The following is an 18,440-nucleotide window of genomic DNA, read 5'->3' as shown; positions in this document are numbered from 1 at the left end:
ACACCTGCAACTCCCCACAATTCTAAGCCAATGACAAATGGAAGTTGGAGGGTAAATACCCCAGCTCCCATGCCCTCTGGAGGGATGGCTCTCAGGTGTGTTCTACACGGTTTTTCCTAGTTCCCTGGGGAGTGGGGGTGAGGCTCGAACCCAATTACCTCCAGTGGAAAACTGCTCGAAGATGTACCCTTAACTGGCCCATCCCTATCCCTGTCTTACTTCCCCCTCCCTAACTGATGATGCTTTCTGGAATGACCTCTTAAGTAAATTACTTGTACTCTCATTCTCCTCTAGGGGTCAGCTTCCAGGGACCCCATCTTAAGGCAACAAATGTATAAAGTTTGGCCATTGTCAGTTTTATTGTGTCATTTTTTATGAAGTCTAAATTTTCCATGGTCAGTGAGTTAAAATAAGTCTTCAGCCATTTTTTTCATTCATAGCAAATACCCTGTTTTATGTTGATTATTTCTATCAGTACCAGAATCCACTTAAATAGAAGACTGATAGATTGGATCTGGGTGCATGCTTCCTGTGACCTCCTGTGCTTTTTCTGCACATCCTTTCTTGAAACCCTTTTGTGTATTCTCCATCTAGAGAGATCTTAATCGCCATGATCAAGTAGAAATGCCAATCCCTCCATAACATTTCCTTGATTCTCATTAATAATTTTAACTTTGAGCTCCCACAGCATCCTTTTCCCTCTATTTAGCACATTTTCTTGCCTTCTGTGATTTCCAATTGTTTCCCCAGTAGATTAGGAGCAGAGTGGATCTTGTTTTCACTCCCACCTAACTTCATTCCTACTAGCACACATTGCAGGTATTCAATAAAAGTTTGAAGGTAGGGGCACCTGGGTGGCTCCCTCGGTTAAGCATCTGCCTTCGGCCCAGGCCCTGATCGCAGGGTCCTTGGATTGAGTCCCGCATCAGGCTCCTTGCTCAGCAGGGAGCCTGCTTTTCCCTCTCTGCAGCTCCCCCTGCTTGTGCTCTCTCGCTCTCTCTCTGTCAAATAAATAAATGAAATCTTAAAAAAAAAAAAAAGTTTGTATGTTTCCCTTACAGAAGATGGAACCCTTACAAAGAAACCTCTCATACTCCACATCTAAGAATGCTGTTGGTTAACTTCTGAATAGGTCTTTTTTAATCTGTAATGTATACATTGCCTTTCTCATTATCTTTATCAGCCTCTATCTCTTAGATATTTTCAATTGTTAACCATTTTGCTCTATCAGTACAATTTCCATCTCTTTTGTTTTCTCTAAATTGTTTTATTTGCTTTCCACATTTAATGAAATTTGATTATATGATTTTTTTTTAACTGCTCCAGTATTTAAAGATACCTAGTCATCTTTTGGAATAGTATGCTCAAGTGTGGCAAAGCACAGTTGATGAGGAATCCTTCCAAATCCATAACGAAACACAAAAATACCATTGAAAGATGCATAAACGCCATGTACAGGAATTCACAGGACATACATAGCAAACAGATGTGGAAAAATTACTCAACATTCACTATAATAGGTGAAAATACAATTTTCACTTATTACATTGCTTATGACTGATTTCTTTTAGTACAGGGTGTGATAAAGAAACTCCTATCCACTGCCGACGTGGGGTATGTTGTACAACTTTCCTGGAGCTTAATCTAGCAATATTTCTCAGGGACTTTAAACAGTTCATTTTTAAGTTTCATCTTTAGGAAATTACATCAAGGAAATAATCAGAAGTTTGGACACTGTGTGCGTGCGTGTGTGTGTATAATCAAATCAAAGAACTTCAAAAATGTAGTTATGTCTCACGATAGAGGCATGGTTAGATAAATTATGGTATAGCCATATTATGGAACACTAAACAATCACTAAAAATGTTTTCAAAGAAATTTTAATGAGCTGTGAAATTGTTTCTAATAAAATTTTATGTGAAATACAGGATACGAAACTGTAATTACACTGATTTCCATCAACACTCTGATCCCTTAGAGCTAGTTTTCTATTGACTCCTTATCTTCCTGGGTATGGGTCACACTTTCCTGTTTCTTTGCATGTCTCATAATTTTTTGTTGGAAACTTGACATTTTAGATAATATATGGTAGCAACTCTGGAACCGTGTGGTGTTTTTGCTGTTTTCTGGTTTGTAGTGTGTTTTGTGATTTGCCTGGAGGAATTCTGCTGAGTCCGTGCCCCCACCCATTCCCCCCTCCCCAACTCCTGTATGGCCATTGATGTCTCTGCTCAGTTGTTTTTTTTTTTAAGTTTGGATTCCCAGGGATCACCCAAGTCAGCATAGCTTAGTGGTCAGCCAGCGATAATCAGAAGTTACACTTTAACACCTTGAAGCCAATAAGGCTTCCACCCTTTGCTAATGAGTTTGGGTGGCCTGCGGAATGCATTCAAAGTCTGAGCAGTTTCCAAATCTACTCCATCTTTTATTTTGTGTTTCCAAGACCTCACATCCATTAAGGGACAAGAAGCTTGCTAGGGCCCTCTTAGATATCCCCTTAGATGCACACAGCCTTGTCCATGAACACAGCCGTCTGGATCACCAGGGATCAAGTAGGCTGTCTCATTTTCAAGGTCTGTTCAATTTCTGGCTGGTCTGTCTGCCAGTCTATTGCTAAAACCAAGCACTACTGAGACCTCAGGCTGGCTGCCAGTGTTGGCAACAATGACATGGGCTTGTCCACGCTCGAAATAAAGGCAGGCCCCTCTGAGGGCCCTGGTAGAACCTCTGTGCCACATAGCTAGGGGAAGGGGAGCTGAGATGGGAGTAGCCCAGGCTGAAATATCACAGACTCCCACTGCTCTTAAAGCGGTTCCGCACATCTTCTTGAATAAATGCTTCTCCCATTTGTTGTATGCCTTTGATCAATTTTCAGAGTCTACATTTTTTGGGACAAGTTTGCTTAGTTTTATCACTGTTTTTTAGGGATAGGATCTGCTGAGCTCCTTAACTGGCCACTCTGGAAGTCCTGCTCTGTAAACCATACACGTTGTACAGATTAATTATACAAATTCATCCTACTCCTTGGGGGAAAAAGTGGGACCTTCCTTGGGTTATCAAATCCCCAGGGTAATGTCACCTTGGCAAAAAGTTGACTTCAGCCTGGAAACTAACTGGATCTGCAGGAGGAAATCCAATTGTACAGACCAGAGCACCTGAAGTAGCGGTCCTCTGTACTTGTTTTCTTCCAGTTATTCCTTAGCCAGGCTTTTTCAAGAGCATTCAAGGATCATATACATTTCATGGGCGGGGGGGGGGGGACCCAAAAGAGCTCTGTGGTCAACATTTGGTTTACACTAAGCTAAACAAAATCAAAAGGAGTTAACATCAGGACTTCTCAGAGCTTTTAATATGCTGTTTGTTGAGATTCTCTAGGAAGAAAAAAATATAGTGTTTTCTCAACATTGTGACCAATGAACACAATTTCTCCCCCCCCCCCAGAGAATTTCAAGGGATGAATGATCTTCTAAACACCCTTTGGTGTGTTTCACTTGAAAATTTCTGCCTGGATCAGACATACTGAGATGTTAAGGGAGGAAGTATGTTCACAACTATGATAACTGTATGCATTAACCTTCTACACAAGGGAAGGGTGGTAGTGGAAATGAACGGAGGAAATCCCTCAGGGAGGTCAATTTCAGCAGACAATCAAGCTAATACAGCTGCCCCTCCTCACCAGGAGCATTTCATTGGTAACCTTCCAAGTTTCTGTTTTTCTTTAAGGAGGCCTTCCCATGTGTCTGGCTTAAGTCAGACTCTTAGAAAATAAAGACACGGTATCCACCCTTAAGGAGTAGTTAAGGGTGAGATAGAGAAGAGTTACAACCCGGGTGGTCAGAAAAGGCGGGATGTGGGTGTCCACAAGGTGCTGTGGTAAGATCAATGGCACAGTTAACCTGGACCAAGGCATTCAAGAAGACCTGACAAAGGCCATGATGTCCAGGCTGGTTCTTGCAGACCAAAGAAGGCTTAGCCAGAAAAGGCAAAGGGGAAGAGCATGTGCAAAGGCAGAGAGGCCGGAGGAATCATAGTGTATTCAGGGGGCTCCAAGTTGCTTACATAGCTAGGATGTGGGGTGTAGAAGACTGGACAGGTACAAAAGTAGCAAAACACAAAGGGCTTTGTGTGGCAAGCTGCCGAGCTTGGATCTTACTCTCAGAGTGAAGGGAGATTATGAAAGGCTGTTGAATCTCAGGATGATTTACCCTTCAAAAGCTCTCTCTGGCAGCAGTGTAGAAAAGGGATTGTGGAGGTAGATTAGAAAGCCAGCTCCAGGAGGCCAACAAGAATAACAAGGGCCTGAATGAACCAAGATGCTGGGGCGAAATGGAGAGGCAGTGGTAGACCATTCCTAGGCTTCTGACTTGAACAAACCCAGGCAGTGGTGTGGCCACATAATAGAGAGAACACAGGACAAGGGGCAGGTGTTTGGGAAGGAGATAATGTATACAGGTTTGCACTTGTTCAGTTTGAAATTTTGATAAAATGTGTGCAAGATATTCAGGAGATGGGTGGACCTCTGGGTTGAGACACAGATTTGACAGGTGTCAGGACAGAAGCTGTTGAAGCCATAGGTGTGGAAAGAAAGGGCAGGGACTGTGTAGACTGAGCAGCAGACAAAACTGGCGGGGAATTCTATCTCCCTCTCCCAAATGCCTACAGCAATTGCCTGTAGCTCAGATGGAATTTGTCACGTGCTGCAACATTTAGCCCCGTGCCTGTGGGGCACAAAAAGTATCATGCTAGATGTGAAGGTACAAAGAGGAATAAAAGAAAGTCCTTCCGTCCACGGAGACTATGACGTCGCTGTGGAGAAATTCTACCCAACTACTACGCAAAATGAAGAGCTATGGCTATGTGGACTGTTGAGGAGGCAATTAATTCGATGGAAGAGATAACACAGGATTCCGGAAGAGAGGAGAGCATTTGAGTTGGGGCAGGAAAATAAGCGGATTTTGCAAGCAGGGAAGGGGAAAGAAGGCAGGTGATTTGAGGCTGGAAACTAACAGAGATCACAACAGAATGGAGTGCGGGAAGTAACAGAGAGAAAGAGGCTGGAAAGGTGGCTTGAGGCCAGGATCCAGGGAATCCTGCCGAGATTTCTCAAGAATCCATTTTAAAGAAGGCACACACGTGCCTATGTATATCCTGTGAAGGGCCTGTGATGTTGTAGCAGCTTCATTTCTGCCTATTCACTCACTTCAGAAATGCCTTTAAGAACAATCAATCATAAATGCTAAAGGAAACCTACAAAATCACCACACTGCATTTCCATTCTGCAAAACTCTGCATTAGTGGAACTTTAATTACTTGGCTTCATTATACAATTTCCATTGCATGTAAGTGTAAATAATTTCACTCTAATGCACTCATTTGAATCTGTGGCTGAAAGCATTGGTAAAAATCCCATTTTTGTGGCACTTCCTTGGCACACTGAAGGAAAACAGAATGTATACTGTTAATCAAGTCATGAGTGACTCTGAAAGTGATGGGTTGCATAAAGATGGCAAATAAGAAGAGAAAAAATATAGTTTAAAGATTAAAAATATTTTATTTAAACTTTTCTTCATAAACACTTTTAACATTTTTTTCAATTTAAAAACAGAATGGATAGCATAAACATGTTTGAATAGATTATATTCACGGCTTGGGAAAAATTACCTGACAAAAATGTAAAGGCTTTCAAAACAGGTATAAAAGGCAAACCTTAAATTATTCTAAGATTTTTAAATCGGCCCTAGGATTATTTGACTACTGGCCCAAAATGTACCTAAAGGTCAAAATATTTTTCTATAGACAAAGTATGCCCAACAGGTAGAGGGCATATACGAGTTAGGTAGAAAATAACCTCTCCGACCACCTCACTGGAACTCTCCTTCAGAAAGCAAACACCTAATCCGTGCTGATATACTGATTAATAAGGTTTTTAATGCAGTTGTTCCCAAAGATGTAAAAAGAAAACCCAAGAATATTGAGGGGGAACAAACCAAGCTGATGGCATTCTCAGTGTTGCTCGTGTAATACCGAGGTTACACGGGTATATGTACTGAAAGGCTAGGACTTCCATGAGCTCACCTATTCCAGTCTATGTCTATTGAATATTTGACTTTATAAATTCTCAATAAACTAATTTTTCAGGACTTTCATTTTTAAGATAAATCTCTTTTTAGAAGATATTTATTCCCAAACCAACTCTAATCTGATTGAACAAACGTATGATCCCTAAAAATGTTCAGAGTACAAAAAAAAAATCAAAAATGTGTAATAGGCAAAAAAGAAAAATGGCACTAGCAGTTTTACTGCTATATAGCCCTCAGTTATATCTAATTTACACTATTATCTATGTTGTGTTTTACTTCAGTCTAAAACTTTAAATTATGTATTCTCAAAAGAGCTAGTCTTTTCTGAGAGATAGCTTATAAACTGAAATATCAATTTATATTATAAACTGAAATGTTATGACCTACAACCACATATACATATATAAAAATAGTCCCACTGAACGTTTGACATGTTTAGATTATGCAGCTCAAATAATTTGTTATAAAATATTTTAAAGCTTAGTTTCATGTAATTAAGACAAAACTCTCCATTTTTACCACTTCTCCCCACACAAATGTGTGTGTCCTTTACTATGACTCGAGCAGGCTTCCCAGAATGAGGTGTCCAAAGGTGCTGCTTTAGAAAAGATAAGTGAAGGGCTCAGTCAATATTTCACAAATTAGAGTAACACGCACACAGAGCAGAGTAATGAGGACACAGAGAATGCTGTCTCAAGAAAAGCTAATAGTTCTATTAAGCTTTGCTTTTTTAAAAACCAGTAGTATTTCTTCCAATTAAAAACCTTCAATGTGAGAATCTTGAATTTTACGAAACGACTGTAGTGCAAGGATTTTCTTTAAGCAGACTAAAATCAAAACTGAGAAGGTCAAAGACATGGAAGAAAACAAACATTTCTAATTAAGATGCAATTAATGAAGATCGGCTATTTTGTAATGTCTGCTGTTTAAAATGTAAAGTGGAAATTAACACACAAGGATCACAACAGTTACACTGTAGAGTTTCCAATCGGACTGAATTTTTTTAAAACCCCTATTTTGAACACATACAATGTATATAAACAAAAATGGTTCCAAATGAAGCACACAAAAAATAAACTTGAAAAAAATTCTATGGAAAAATTTTCCATAGTTTAGTATAACAAAAATAAATCTCTTTCAGCGATTAAACCATATTTTAAAAGGGAATGTAAGTTAATCATGGATTTAAAATAACCTATATTAGCACTACATATAAACAGATGAGTTTTCTCAATACATTCAGAACCCAAGCAATAGCAACTATTCTTAAAGCTCAAAACTGATTACAGCTAACATCAGGTCAGACATGACTTACGTGTGAAGCTGAACCCAGAGTTAGTTCAAGTTAAGATTTCACAAATTTTCTAAAACATGAACTTTGATCTTGGTCTTACGCCGAGAATGGAAGACCAAGAATATGCAACTGTTTGCCCAGATCTTACCCTAACTAGGGCTATGAAGTCATATCTAAGCAATTAAAGAGAACCACCACTGGTGTGTGAAGTGTAAAAGCCTGATAGGGGTACCCTGTCTCGGTCTTTTCCAGCAAAAGACAATGATGAGGAAAATAATGAAGACGTTATTGTTATTTTCTTTAAAGCAAGACAGCACACACACAAAACACTAAACCAACTAATATATTAGAAAAAGAATTAAATGGCTAACCTAATTCCTAACTTTCAAAAATAAAATGATTAAAAATGATTTTTAAAAGGTAGAAAAAGACTTTTACCCATATTACCATGGGAAACAAGATATCGAATTCCATTTTTAGAAAGTGAAAGTAAATGACAGAACCACTTAATAAAAATTTAAGTCTCATATACAAAAGAATATCATTAACTTGATTTCTAAAACCAATGCCAATGTTTCTCTCTCTCAAAAACTACTTGTGTACCTAACTGTTTCTTAAACTCAAACACCTCCAGTTTGGGAGGTTTAAAATCAGGTGTTTTTTTCATAGTTATCTAATCTAATTCCGAAAAAACAAAGCAAAAGTCTTCACATTTCCATGACTTCACTCTTCCATTTTGTGTTCAGTGGTGGCAGCAGCAAAAAAAAAAAAAAAGTGAAACTAGGAAATTTATACAACAGCCATAGAAGAAGGCATTGCAATATTGCACCAATATCCTAAGACCTGGCAAGTTTTGCCAGTGTAGAACTAGTCTGTATCAGATATAGACTCTACTCAGGAGAAAATGGCAACCACTTGAATGATCCACTCCCTGGTTATACTTGCTTAATCTTGTCAACTACGTGTTCTTCCTTCGAGTTTCAAGAGTTGAAAGGTGCGCAGCTAATCCTAAAACACTTACTAGAAATGCTTTTAAACAGTTATTCTTGATCCGTTCTGAACTTTGAAGTTACTATCCTTCATGCTAGTAGCTTTCAGTAAATAAAACAAAGGCTGAGGGCTTACATCCCCAGTGCCACTAAGTATTCTGTACTAAATAAACAACTAGATATGACCAGTAAGATTATAATTCTGTTTCTTACCTCTACGTCAAAAATGAGCTCAAATTTTCCACGAGTTGCTACTTTCCATTCAATAACGGATGCAGCAGCCTTACTGAGTGTAAAGAATGGGAGTTGCACTTACTTTCAAGGGGCCTCTATTTAGGAGTCTGGTATTACCTAAATGCTCTTTAAAAGTGCTTGCGCGCCGCAGGGCCCGGGCTGCGTCTACCACTCCGATTCTCACTAAAAACAGGGTAACGTTAAACAGACTGCAAAGAAAAACATTTTCAAAAAGAAGACATACATTGATAAGGAACACTAACGTTTACTTTTGAAAAGAAAATATAAAATGTTAGTTTCAGAAATCCATACACGTTTCAGGAATACACGGAGCTCAAATATTACTGAATCAGTATGGACTGAAGACAGGCTACTTTGATACCAAATGAGGACTCCAGTTATTTTAACTTTCTAAAAATGTTAATACATGAAAAGACGTTACATCTAAAATTCAACAAGTATGGCAAACCGTGTGTGCAAGTGCACTAGCTTAAAAATATAGAATCCTAACCACGCATAAAAGGAGATGTGCCTTATATGTTCATAAGATGTATGCAAGTATGGATATGCTTTCACTAACACAATGCAGGTAAGAGAAGGCAGCTTAGAAATAGTGTTTTGAATATAAAAAGTTAATTTTGTAGAAAATTTATATTTTTGCATTTTCAGCAAAAAGCCATGCAAAAAGGTCAAGAGTTTTAAACTTAAATCATAAAACCAAAAGGTCTAACAGACTAATACACTGAAATAATCGTTTCAAAAGATTTCAGATCGAGATAGGAACCGAAATTACATCCAGTGACATTTATCAGGTCTTCTCTTAGAAGATGCGGGACTCCTACGCTGACATCTGAAAGAAATGTTTAAAGCATAAAATCAACTTCCCAGATAAGTGAATCACTCTATTAAACTGCTTCTGGAAGTAGTTTCAAGAGCTAGCGCTTAGAATGAACTTATTGCATGAGTTTGAGGCCACTAAAAAGAAAAAAAAAAGGATGCTAGCACAGAATGAAAAATTTTTTACGATATTAGACCAATGGCTTTGATAGTAAAACTGGTGAGGTTTTTCCTTACGTTTTTTTAATTAACTACTTTGTCACAAACAAATTTTTTTGTTTGGCTTTTTTTAAAGGGAGAAAGATGTCATTAGTTGCAACGTCTGACCTCGTCCAGTATATATTCCGGGAAATGCAGGTTGCACACTTGTAAACCATCCAGCTTGCAGGGCATCCGCGGGTACTCGTCTTCCTTCCACTTGTTTTCTTCCGGATCAAAAGTGAGGATGGAATCACTGTAATGACCATTGTAGCAAAGGCCTCCAAGAACCATTATTTGTTTGTCCAGCACAGTCACACCATGGCCACTTCTGCCAATTGGCATGGATGCCAAGATGGTCCATTGATCAGTCTCTGGGTTGTACACTTCTGTGGAAGGGCATCCCTGAGACTCAAAAGAGGCCCTTAAGATCACACAGACACCACCGAAGACATAAAGCTTGCCATTGTAAGAAATCATCTTGTGAAAGCATCTTGCGTAATTCATTTTGCTCTTATTCTCCCAACAGTTGGTAACCACTTGCGTTCTCCTGGTCCGCTGTTCTATGGTCCCTTCTTTACTGGGGTCGAACACGCACACTTGTTTGGAGGTGGAAGATGAGGTGATTCCACCGGTGATAAACAACTTGTTATTGAGCACTGTCCCTTCATGTCCATATTTGTTAACTGGATAAGGATCCACGAATTCCCATTTATCATTGGTGATGTCATATCTCTCAGTTGAATAGAAAGTCTCATCTCTGGTTCTGCCTGCTACGGCGTAAATAAACTTCCCAATAACACCAACTGCAAACTCTGAACGTGGCACTGACATGTCTGCCATCCGAAGCCAAGAGTTCTGCCTCGGGTCATACCTGAACACTTTGGAAGAAGCATGGAATTCGCCATCTGGGCCCAGTTCTTCCCCGCCCAACAAGAACACGAAGTTATTGACGATAGCAAGGCAGTCCGGGCGCAGAGGAACTTGTGGGCCCTCCAGTTCCCACCAGACTCTTGGTTTCTTTAAGAGAAGGATTTTACTGTTAACCATGCTATGTCCAATCATTCCTCGGAATACTGTAGTTTGGGGTTTGGCAGAGCGGATGCGGCTTGATTTCATGTCCAACAAAGGCTGCTGGTGAACGTTCTGAAAGTAATTCAATGCTTGGTCAACTTCATAGCGCAGCTGTCGGGAGTATCTATAAAATTCTGATGTTTTAACCTAAGAATACAAGTAAAAGAATTTAACCAAAAGAAAGAACATCAACGGCAAACAAAATATCAAAGCCAACTTAAGGTGATTAGTGTATGATTTGAGGCTTACTGTACTAAAACTGCTTCTCCTATTAAGATCACATACTTTTTTTTAAACAAAGCTATTATCATATTGGTTTTTGTAATAATCTATGCACATCCCCAAGCCTTTTAAAAGTAAACAAGCTATTTTCCAGGCCCAAGCTAAACTCCTCTAGCAAATGTACTAATCATCTATTTATTCTATGTCAGGCCCTGGGATACAAGTGGTGGTTGTAAGGACAAACAGAGGTTTCACAGGAGAGAGAATCACGGCCATGGCTTCCTTAACCACAAGGACACTGTCAGAGCAACCATGACTGAATAACTTGGGCAATCAAGTTAGTGAGTTAGTAAAAATTTAAATAGACACAAAATTCTCAGTGGGTTTTTGATAGAAAGACTTAGTTGGGTATTATCAACTCCTACAACCATAATCCAGGAGACAAGGTCCAATTTTTTCCTTTTTGTTTTTGGAGATGGAACTATCTCACTGTGATTTTTTTATACCAAGATCTTATGAAGCACTTTTAAGTACCATGCTAAGTTCTACAGGGAAATAAAAATGTTAAGTATCAGATGGGGTCTGTTTCCTTGAACAACTTCGGATATGTTTGGGGAAATGAAAATAAATACAGATTTGCCAACAAGTAAATGAGGTTGGGAATGAGAGTGTACAGCACATCTCTGAGTGATATGGGAGTGACCTGAAGATATGGAACATACCAAACTGGCCCGAAACACTCACAGGCTCCCTTGTGGAAGAGGTAGGAAGCTGGATAACCATGAAGAAAAAGCCTGTATCATAATGACAAGGATGAGGTGAGAGCCTTTCATTTCAACAGGAAAATCAGGTACTGAGAGAGAGAAAATAGGCAGAAGCACGTGACCGATATGAAGTAGCGAGAGAGTACAAAAGTGAGGACCCGAATTGATCGAGGGTTTAGATTTGCGGCGCTCTGGAGAGTGGTATCACTAAGGGACACTGGAGAGGCATTCTGCTTCACTAGTGATCAATCTGAACTGCTGGTAGGATGCTGAGGTAGAAAGGTCTAGGAGCCTGTGGCAAATCCGGGCTGACTGCCTGGGAGGGAGCTGGCACCAGGATATTTCTTTAGAAGCTTCCTTTCCTACCTCTCTTTTTCCTCCCTCTTTCCTATCTTTCTCATTGACTCCCCACCTTGGTCCAAAAAAAGTCTGAAAGGATCACAAATGTATTTTAAGTATTTTGATAACTGTATTTCAATATAATTGGCTTCCTTTGTAATCCCAAGCATTTAACTTTATGGATTTAAAATCATTATTCTGAGAAGGGGTCCCTCCGTGGGTTTCACCAGGCTAGCGAAAGGGTAAACAGCACAAAAAAGGTTGAGAATTCCTTGTCTTGCTACATAAAAGAGAAAAAAATGGACATCAACACTTCACTGGGGCTTTACGTGTAATATCTCAAGTTAAATTACTCCTCCCGTGAGAGACTAATGATCATCCCTATTTTCCTGATGAAAACACTGAGGTGTAGAACCTTAAGTGACTTGCCCAGATTGTTTACGTGACTAAAACTGGTAGAGCTGGGATCTGAACCTTGAACCAGGACAGTCTTGCTCCAAAGCTCAATTTCCAACAGGTTACTGCACAGTTTCCACTACTCATTAGAAAACTCTTTAAATGACAAACTCATTTATTAAAACACTTAGCATACATGTTCAATGAATTAGCCTAATGAGCCTTCTCAAAGAAAAGGTAGTATAATGGTTCTTGAAACAAAGAATCAATCGTATGGATCACAATGACTGGGCATCCAACCTCATTCTTCCTGGCAAAACAGTAAGTGTGGAAGAGATCAAATAATGAATAATAGTAAAGAAGTAATTTCAATAAACAGACATACAATAAAAAATATAAGATCTGAAATCTCATCCTCTACTTTTACTTCACATATAAAAAGGCACAGAACGAAGGAAATGAAGTGAGCTCCAATCTCTTATGAGAAACAATGGAAACCTGTACAGCCATCATCACTGAGTGTTTATTAACATGGAATGATGTTCACAATATACTCAGTTTTTAAAAATCAATAGTACACTGGTAGCCCAATTAAGTAAGATTTTGTGTATGCATGCCTTTGTTAATAGTGATTATCTCTGAAACTTCACAAACATCTTTGCATTTTTTTTCATGTATCATATTTATAAACAAAAAGTCTTGCCATTTAAAAACTGGATCTCTCGAAACCATCAAAAATATATTTGCTTAGGAAAAATGAGCATCTTTTCATCTTTCCATTTCTTCTATGAATTGCCTAATAGTGTGCCTCACCCATTTTTCTCATCTTTTTCTAATTTGCAAGAGCTAAAAGGCAATACCCTGGAAATCAACAAGAAACATAAACCTCAAATTAAATATTTAAGCACCTACTATGCACAGCCAGTGGCCTGAGAGCTACACAGGTTTTTGAAGTAACAGAATCCCATCCAGCACTGTAATTAAGCACCACGTCAAGCTGCCCAGTATGGCGATTAAGAATCCGGTTTAGAAAATATCCAACTTTGGCACTCACTTGAGTTGTGGGATCTTGGACAAGTAACTCAACATCCTTATAGCCATTTCCTTATCTGTACTACTGGGAAACCAATAATAGCACCTATGCCTCATAACCCTAAGGTAGGAGACAAGCAAGATCATTTCTGTGAAAAGGACAATATAGTGCCTGTCATGTGGCAGTGTACAACAAATAATAGCCGTTATTAGCTACTATCACTGACCAGTGGACATCTGTAGAAGCGTCAGCCTAAGTCAATGCATCTGATGATGTGTTTTCAGTCTGCATAAAAATTCAGTCTTTCAGAAATAAGAGGAGAAAGAAGAGAAACTATTACTTTGGACCTAATCCTCCGCAATAAAATATGACTGGTAAGATGCAAGGAGGAAGCAGCTTTACAGAAAGCAGCCATGTCATTTGGAGATCGAGAAGGGAAGGGGAATGCTGCACATATTGGATAGGCAGATTTCAGGTTTTTTAAAGGAAAATTAGGATCAATTCCAAGATCGGAAACTGTGTAAAGAAGCTCAAGAAGGCTTGGAGGCTCTCAAAAGCATAATGCTGACTGCATAATTGCAAAACACACTGATGAGGGGAAGAAAAGGGGAAAGTATCTAAAAAATCTGATGTGCTGCGCAGAGAGCTTTCTGGAATTCAGATGTTAAAAAAACACTTACAACAGATGGTAAAAAAAAAAACAAGCATATATAACAAGTATTACAAAGGGTGAAATGGAGCTATAAGAATATTGTGAACAAGGCTAAAGCCTCGGGACGAACTGTGACTTGAAGTGCCAGATAATGAATACACGGCATCTTAGAGGTTAAAGTACAAAGAAGTAGAGGCAAAAGTGAAGCCCCTCCAGGATGGGGTGGTTAATGTAATATTAACAAGGACAAATACCTTCTCCTATTTTATTTCCATTCTTGGCTAAGGATGTTTTATTCTTTCTAATCTGAATATCAAACACAATGACTAAGAAGAAACTTAAATCCAAGACGGCTGAGAATAAAAAAGAAAAACTAGATAGATACTCTATGTTCAAGTCATTTGACTCAAAATCACATCCTGGGATCCTGAGAGGCTTCACAGATAAGGCTGCTTAACTGCTTTCCGTAATCTGTGTGGAATCATGAAGAATGGGAAAGGACTAGTAGCCAGACTTCCAAACTAGAGACTGGTTAGCCTAAGGCTGATCTGGATTGTTAAAAAACACCACTTGCGATAAGAAAGCGCTATGCGCTGGGAGGCAGCAGGGACTCACCCAGCAATGCCAAGACTGGACCACTTCCAGCAGAATGTCTGAGGATGTAGCAGAACTGGTAGAGAATGAGAGAACCTATGACTTTGGCAAAGTAATCAACAAGTCTAATGATAAAGAGGAACACCAGGGACCCACGAACCACCTAGAACTGTAGAAATAATTGGGTTAATGCATTCAGCGGGGGGAGAGGGGGAGGTAAGGTGAGATGGTGGGAAGTCCACAGCTTTTGTCAAATACTCCAGGGATCTGTGAGCTCCAAATGTAAAGCTCTGACTATCCTCAATATGAACTAACAATGTGATATGGCAGAATAAAATCATGGACTGAATTCAAACAGACAATCCCACGCTCTCCATTTGGTGAAACCACAGCTAAGAGGGCTGAGTCCCATCGCTATAATTTAGACATCACAAAGTGGACCACATCCCGAAGACAGCAAAAGGATCCAAACCATGGGAAAAAAATGGTAAAACTGACGAGGAATGTTTAAACTCAAGAGAAGACTCAGGAGAAAGATGGCAACCGTTTTCACGATCAGTCAGTGGAAGTTAGAAGGAAAATTTTAGGCCAGCATAGGGAAAAGCTTTGTAATTAGAACTGTCAAGATAATGGATGTTCATCACATTATTATAAGAGCATAGAAACTGGGAACAACTCAAATATCTATCAATAAGACACTGGTTGGATAAACTCTTGTATGCAGTCCTCACCATATGCAGTCATTAAAAAGAATGAGGTTAATCCACATGCACTAACACAGATGTTCAAAATGTCAAATGATAAAAACTGCAGAAGAGTATATAGAATATTCTCAAAAAATGGACTATTTTACACAGCTGGCAGTGTATTCAGAGGAAAACATATATATACACATACAACATACAGTTGCCCCTTATCAGGTTCTATACAGGTCTGTACTTGGATTTTTTACAAGGACTACAGTAAGAAGGGTATGGGTACATATTTTCCCCAAGTCAGGACTGTCTACCTCTATGGAGCCAGTGAGCTTTCCTGCTAGTGGAGGTAGTCCAGGTGTGACCCTGTATCAGGAGCTCCGGAGAGGGGTGCTGGCATCATGTGACGACGAGGCACCAGGGCCTGTGTGACAACCTTCCACCTTCCAAACTCAGGCTCTTACAGATTCCATCGAACTGAGTCACCTTAACTTCTTCTTACAGTCATTTTCCTGTCTCTCATTTTCTACCCAACCTTCAGGTCCCTTTGTCCTCTTCTCCATTCATTCTATTGTGTTCCTTTGAAACCCAAGTTCCAAAGAGTTTAAAAAGTTACTTCAACTGTATGTTAAAATCCACATCACAGGGGCGCCTGGGTGGCTCAGTCGTTAAGCGTCTGCCTTCGGCTCAGGGCGTGATCCCGGCGTTCTGGGATTGAGCCCCACATCAGGCTCCTCTGCTATGAGCCTGCTTCTTCCTCTCCCACTCCCCCTGCTTGTGTTCCCTCTCTCGCTGGCTGTCTGTCAAATAAATAAATAAAATCTTTTAAAAAAATCCACATCACAGCTACATATTTTTATCCAGCCTGTTCTACCTGTAGGCCCCCAATAATGGAAGCTGTGCCTTTGAGACAGTTGATTACACCGTAAAACGTCTTCTAACCAACGAAATTTAGCTCCTCTTCTCTGCCACAGCCAGAAGTTCTAGATCTACCTTGCCCTTTTCCTAGAGCTACGATTTTCCTCTAAAACCAGACAGTATCAATAAGCATAATTAGTTTCTTCTTTCATTAGAGAAATGGGGAATCAATGCCTCTTTGATAATCCTGGACAAAGTAATTACAGATATACTCTGCTTTAAAACAAAAAGCAGAGAGATAAGTGAAAGGAGTCATTTGAATGCACTGACAAAGGGAGCTATCAAAAAAGAAACATGTGGCTCATCTTTAAGCATTTCTCCCATCATTCACTCCTCACATAACAGTTCATCTGTAGATCAGGTGCTTCCAAAAGCAGATATGGCGGAAAATGACATTTCTTTCATGTAAAGAACTACTTTCCTTATCCTTTCATAGGATTAAAAAAAACTGTCTTGTTTTAACACTTAGAATATATTCATTATCACTTTTCTTACTTCGATACTTAAAAATTATATTACAAGAAAGCATTTTCTCTTACACTGAATACAAAATGAAAGTTTGTTACCTCTTAAAAACAGTGATCTGAAAATCTTAAATTGGCCATTTCTTCCTCTGATCTTCTTTTAGTTTAATGTAATTGTGTGTGTGCATATAAAGGAGAAAATGTGAGAAATTACTAATTTTGAATGTGGTTCCTATAAATATATATAAAGTCGAAAAAATAACAGCTAGCCATTACCACTTGGCAAAAATGTCATGTTTCTCCCTCTGCTGTCAAAATGTTATATCATCCATTCACTAAATTTTTAACTTTTAAAGGTAATTCGTATATACCACTCTGAATTTTGAGAATTAAAATGGAACTGACAATGTAACTAAAACAGCTATTTCCACAGAGCTTATTATTTGATTAAAAATCTGCAATTTAAAAAATCTACTAAAACTGGCTACAGTCTGGGGCACCTGGCTAGCTCAGCCAGTAGAGAATGTGACTCTCGATCTCGGAATTGTAGGTTCGAGCCCCATGCTGAGTGGAGAAATTACTGAAAAAAAAATATTTAAGAAAAAATAGCTGGCTACAGTCTAAAATTATTTTAGGTCTTCAGCCAGCCAATTTAAGATATTATCAGCTATTTCACCTTTTTTTAAATGCCCAATATGCTTATACTAAAAAACAAAACAAAAAACCCATGTCTCATTAGTTCATCTGTCAGTGTGGGAGGCAGGTGCCACTGGGGACTGGGATAATCCCTGAACTCAAAAGATCTCAGGTCTTAGGCTTGACATTGTCCCTAAGTCACTGTGTGACTATGGCCAAGCCTCTGGTTTACATATTTTCCCCTTACAAAAGGAATCAGTTGCATGAAGACACCCCTGGCCCTTTCTACATCCAAAAATGCTAACCTAATTATCAGAAAGATGAGTGAGTCTGTGTCATGTGGAAGGAAGATAGTCCTGGCTATCAGTTTTATCGTCCCGCGCCATTATCCAATCTGCTCAAAAGAAATATCCAGAAACAAAGCACTTACTAAAACAATTTATACCTTTGGGAACCACAGCTACATTTAGTATTATTTTGATATTCAGCAAATTGTGGAGCAGTCTTCATGTGCTGTGTTACAAAAGCATCCACCCTGGTATGAGAAGTCTATTTATAAAATCATGCTCAGAACTGAAGCTTATACTGATTTATGTTAAAACCATCACAAAAAAGCTAGGTGCAAAATACCTTTAATTAATCCCTTTGTCCTGAAAAATGGAGTTAATGACCAAGGATAAGGCTATAAAAAAATCAGTTCCTGCTAAGCACAAATCCTCTCAGTAATACTGTAATTGCAGTCAAATGCCAAACAGTAAAGACAAATTTTAATAAGGATTTACCTATCCTCTTTTCTTCAAGCAGCCAACAGTCTAAATTACCGAACAGAACTTCAGAAGTCAGGTAACCAGCATAAATGGGGGTGAGGGGAGAGGACCTCCTCAAGATAATACTCTAATATGAGTTCCAGCACAATTTGGTTAGTCCTCTCTCCCTTCAACTTTTCTAGAGTGAAAAATATGTTGTTCAAAAATAAGTATGCTCAGAAAGTCTAATTTCCTTCCAATTTCAGCACAATAGT

At 39.0% G+C, this 18,440-nt stretch overlaps 1 protein-coding gene across 3 annotated transcripts in view; it reads right to left on the bottom strand.

The window, feature by feature from the left end:
• Positions 1 to 5,528: 5,528 nt before the first annotated feature.
• KLHL15 (kelch like family member 15) overlaps positions 5,529 to 18,440 on the bottom strand; it is a 34,725-nt gene continuing 21,813 nt past the window's right edge. For 2 of the 3 annotated variants that reach the window (XM_087859609.1, XM_045787126.2), the window contains one exon: positions 5,529 to 10,853. In XM_087859609.1, the coding sequence (XP_087715735.1) occupies positions 9,744 to 10,853 (1,110 nt within the window). In that variant the 3' untranslated portion in view covers positions 5,529 to 9,743. The remainder of the gene's footprint in view (positions 10,854 to 18,440) is intronic. The other variant, XM_087859610.1, reaches the window with a different exon arrangement.

The sequence above is a fragment of the Ursus americanus genome, chromosome X (assembly GCF_024610735.1).
Source record: "Ursus americanus isolate L20-20 chromosome X, mUrsAme1.1.p, whole genome shotgun sequence".
Taxonomy (NCBI): Eukaryota; Metazoa; Chordata; class Mammalia; order Carnivora; family Ursidae; genus Ursus; species Ursus americanus.
Note: the sequence above shows the minus strand (reverse complement) of the source record. Positions and strands in the feature narration are given on the sequence as shown.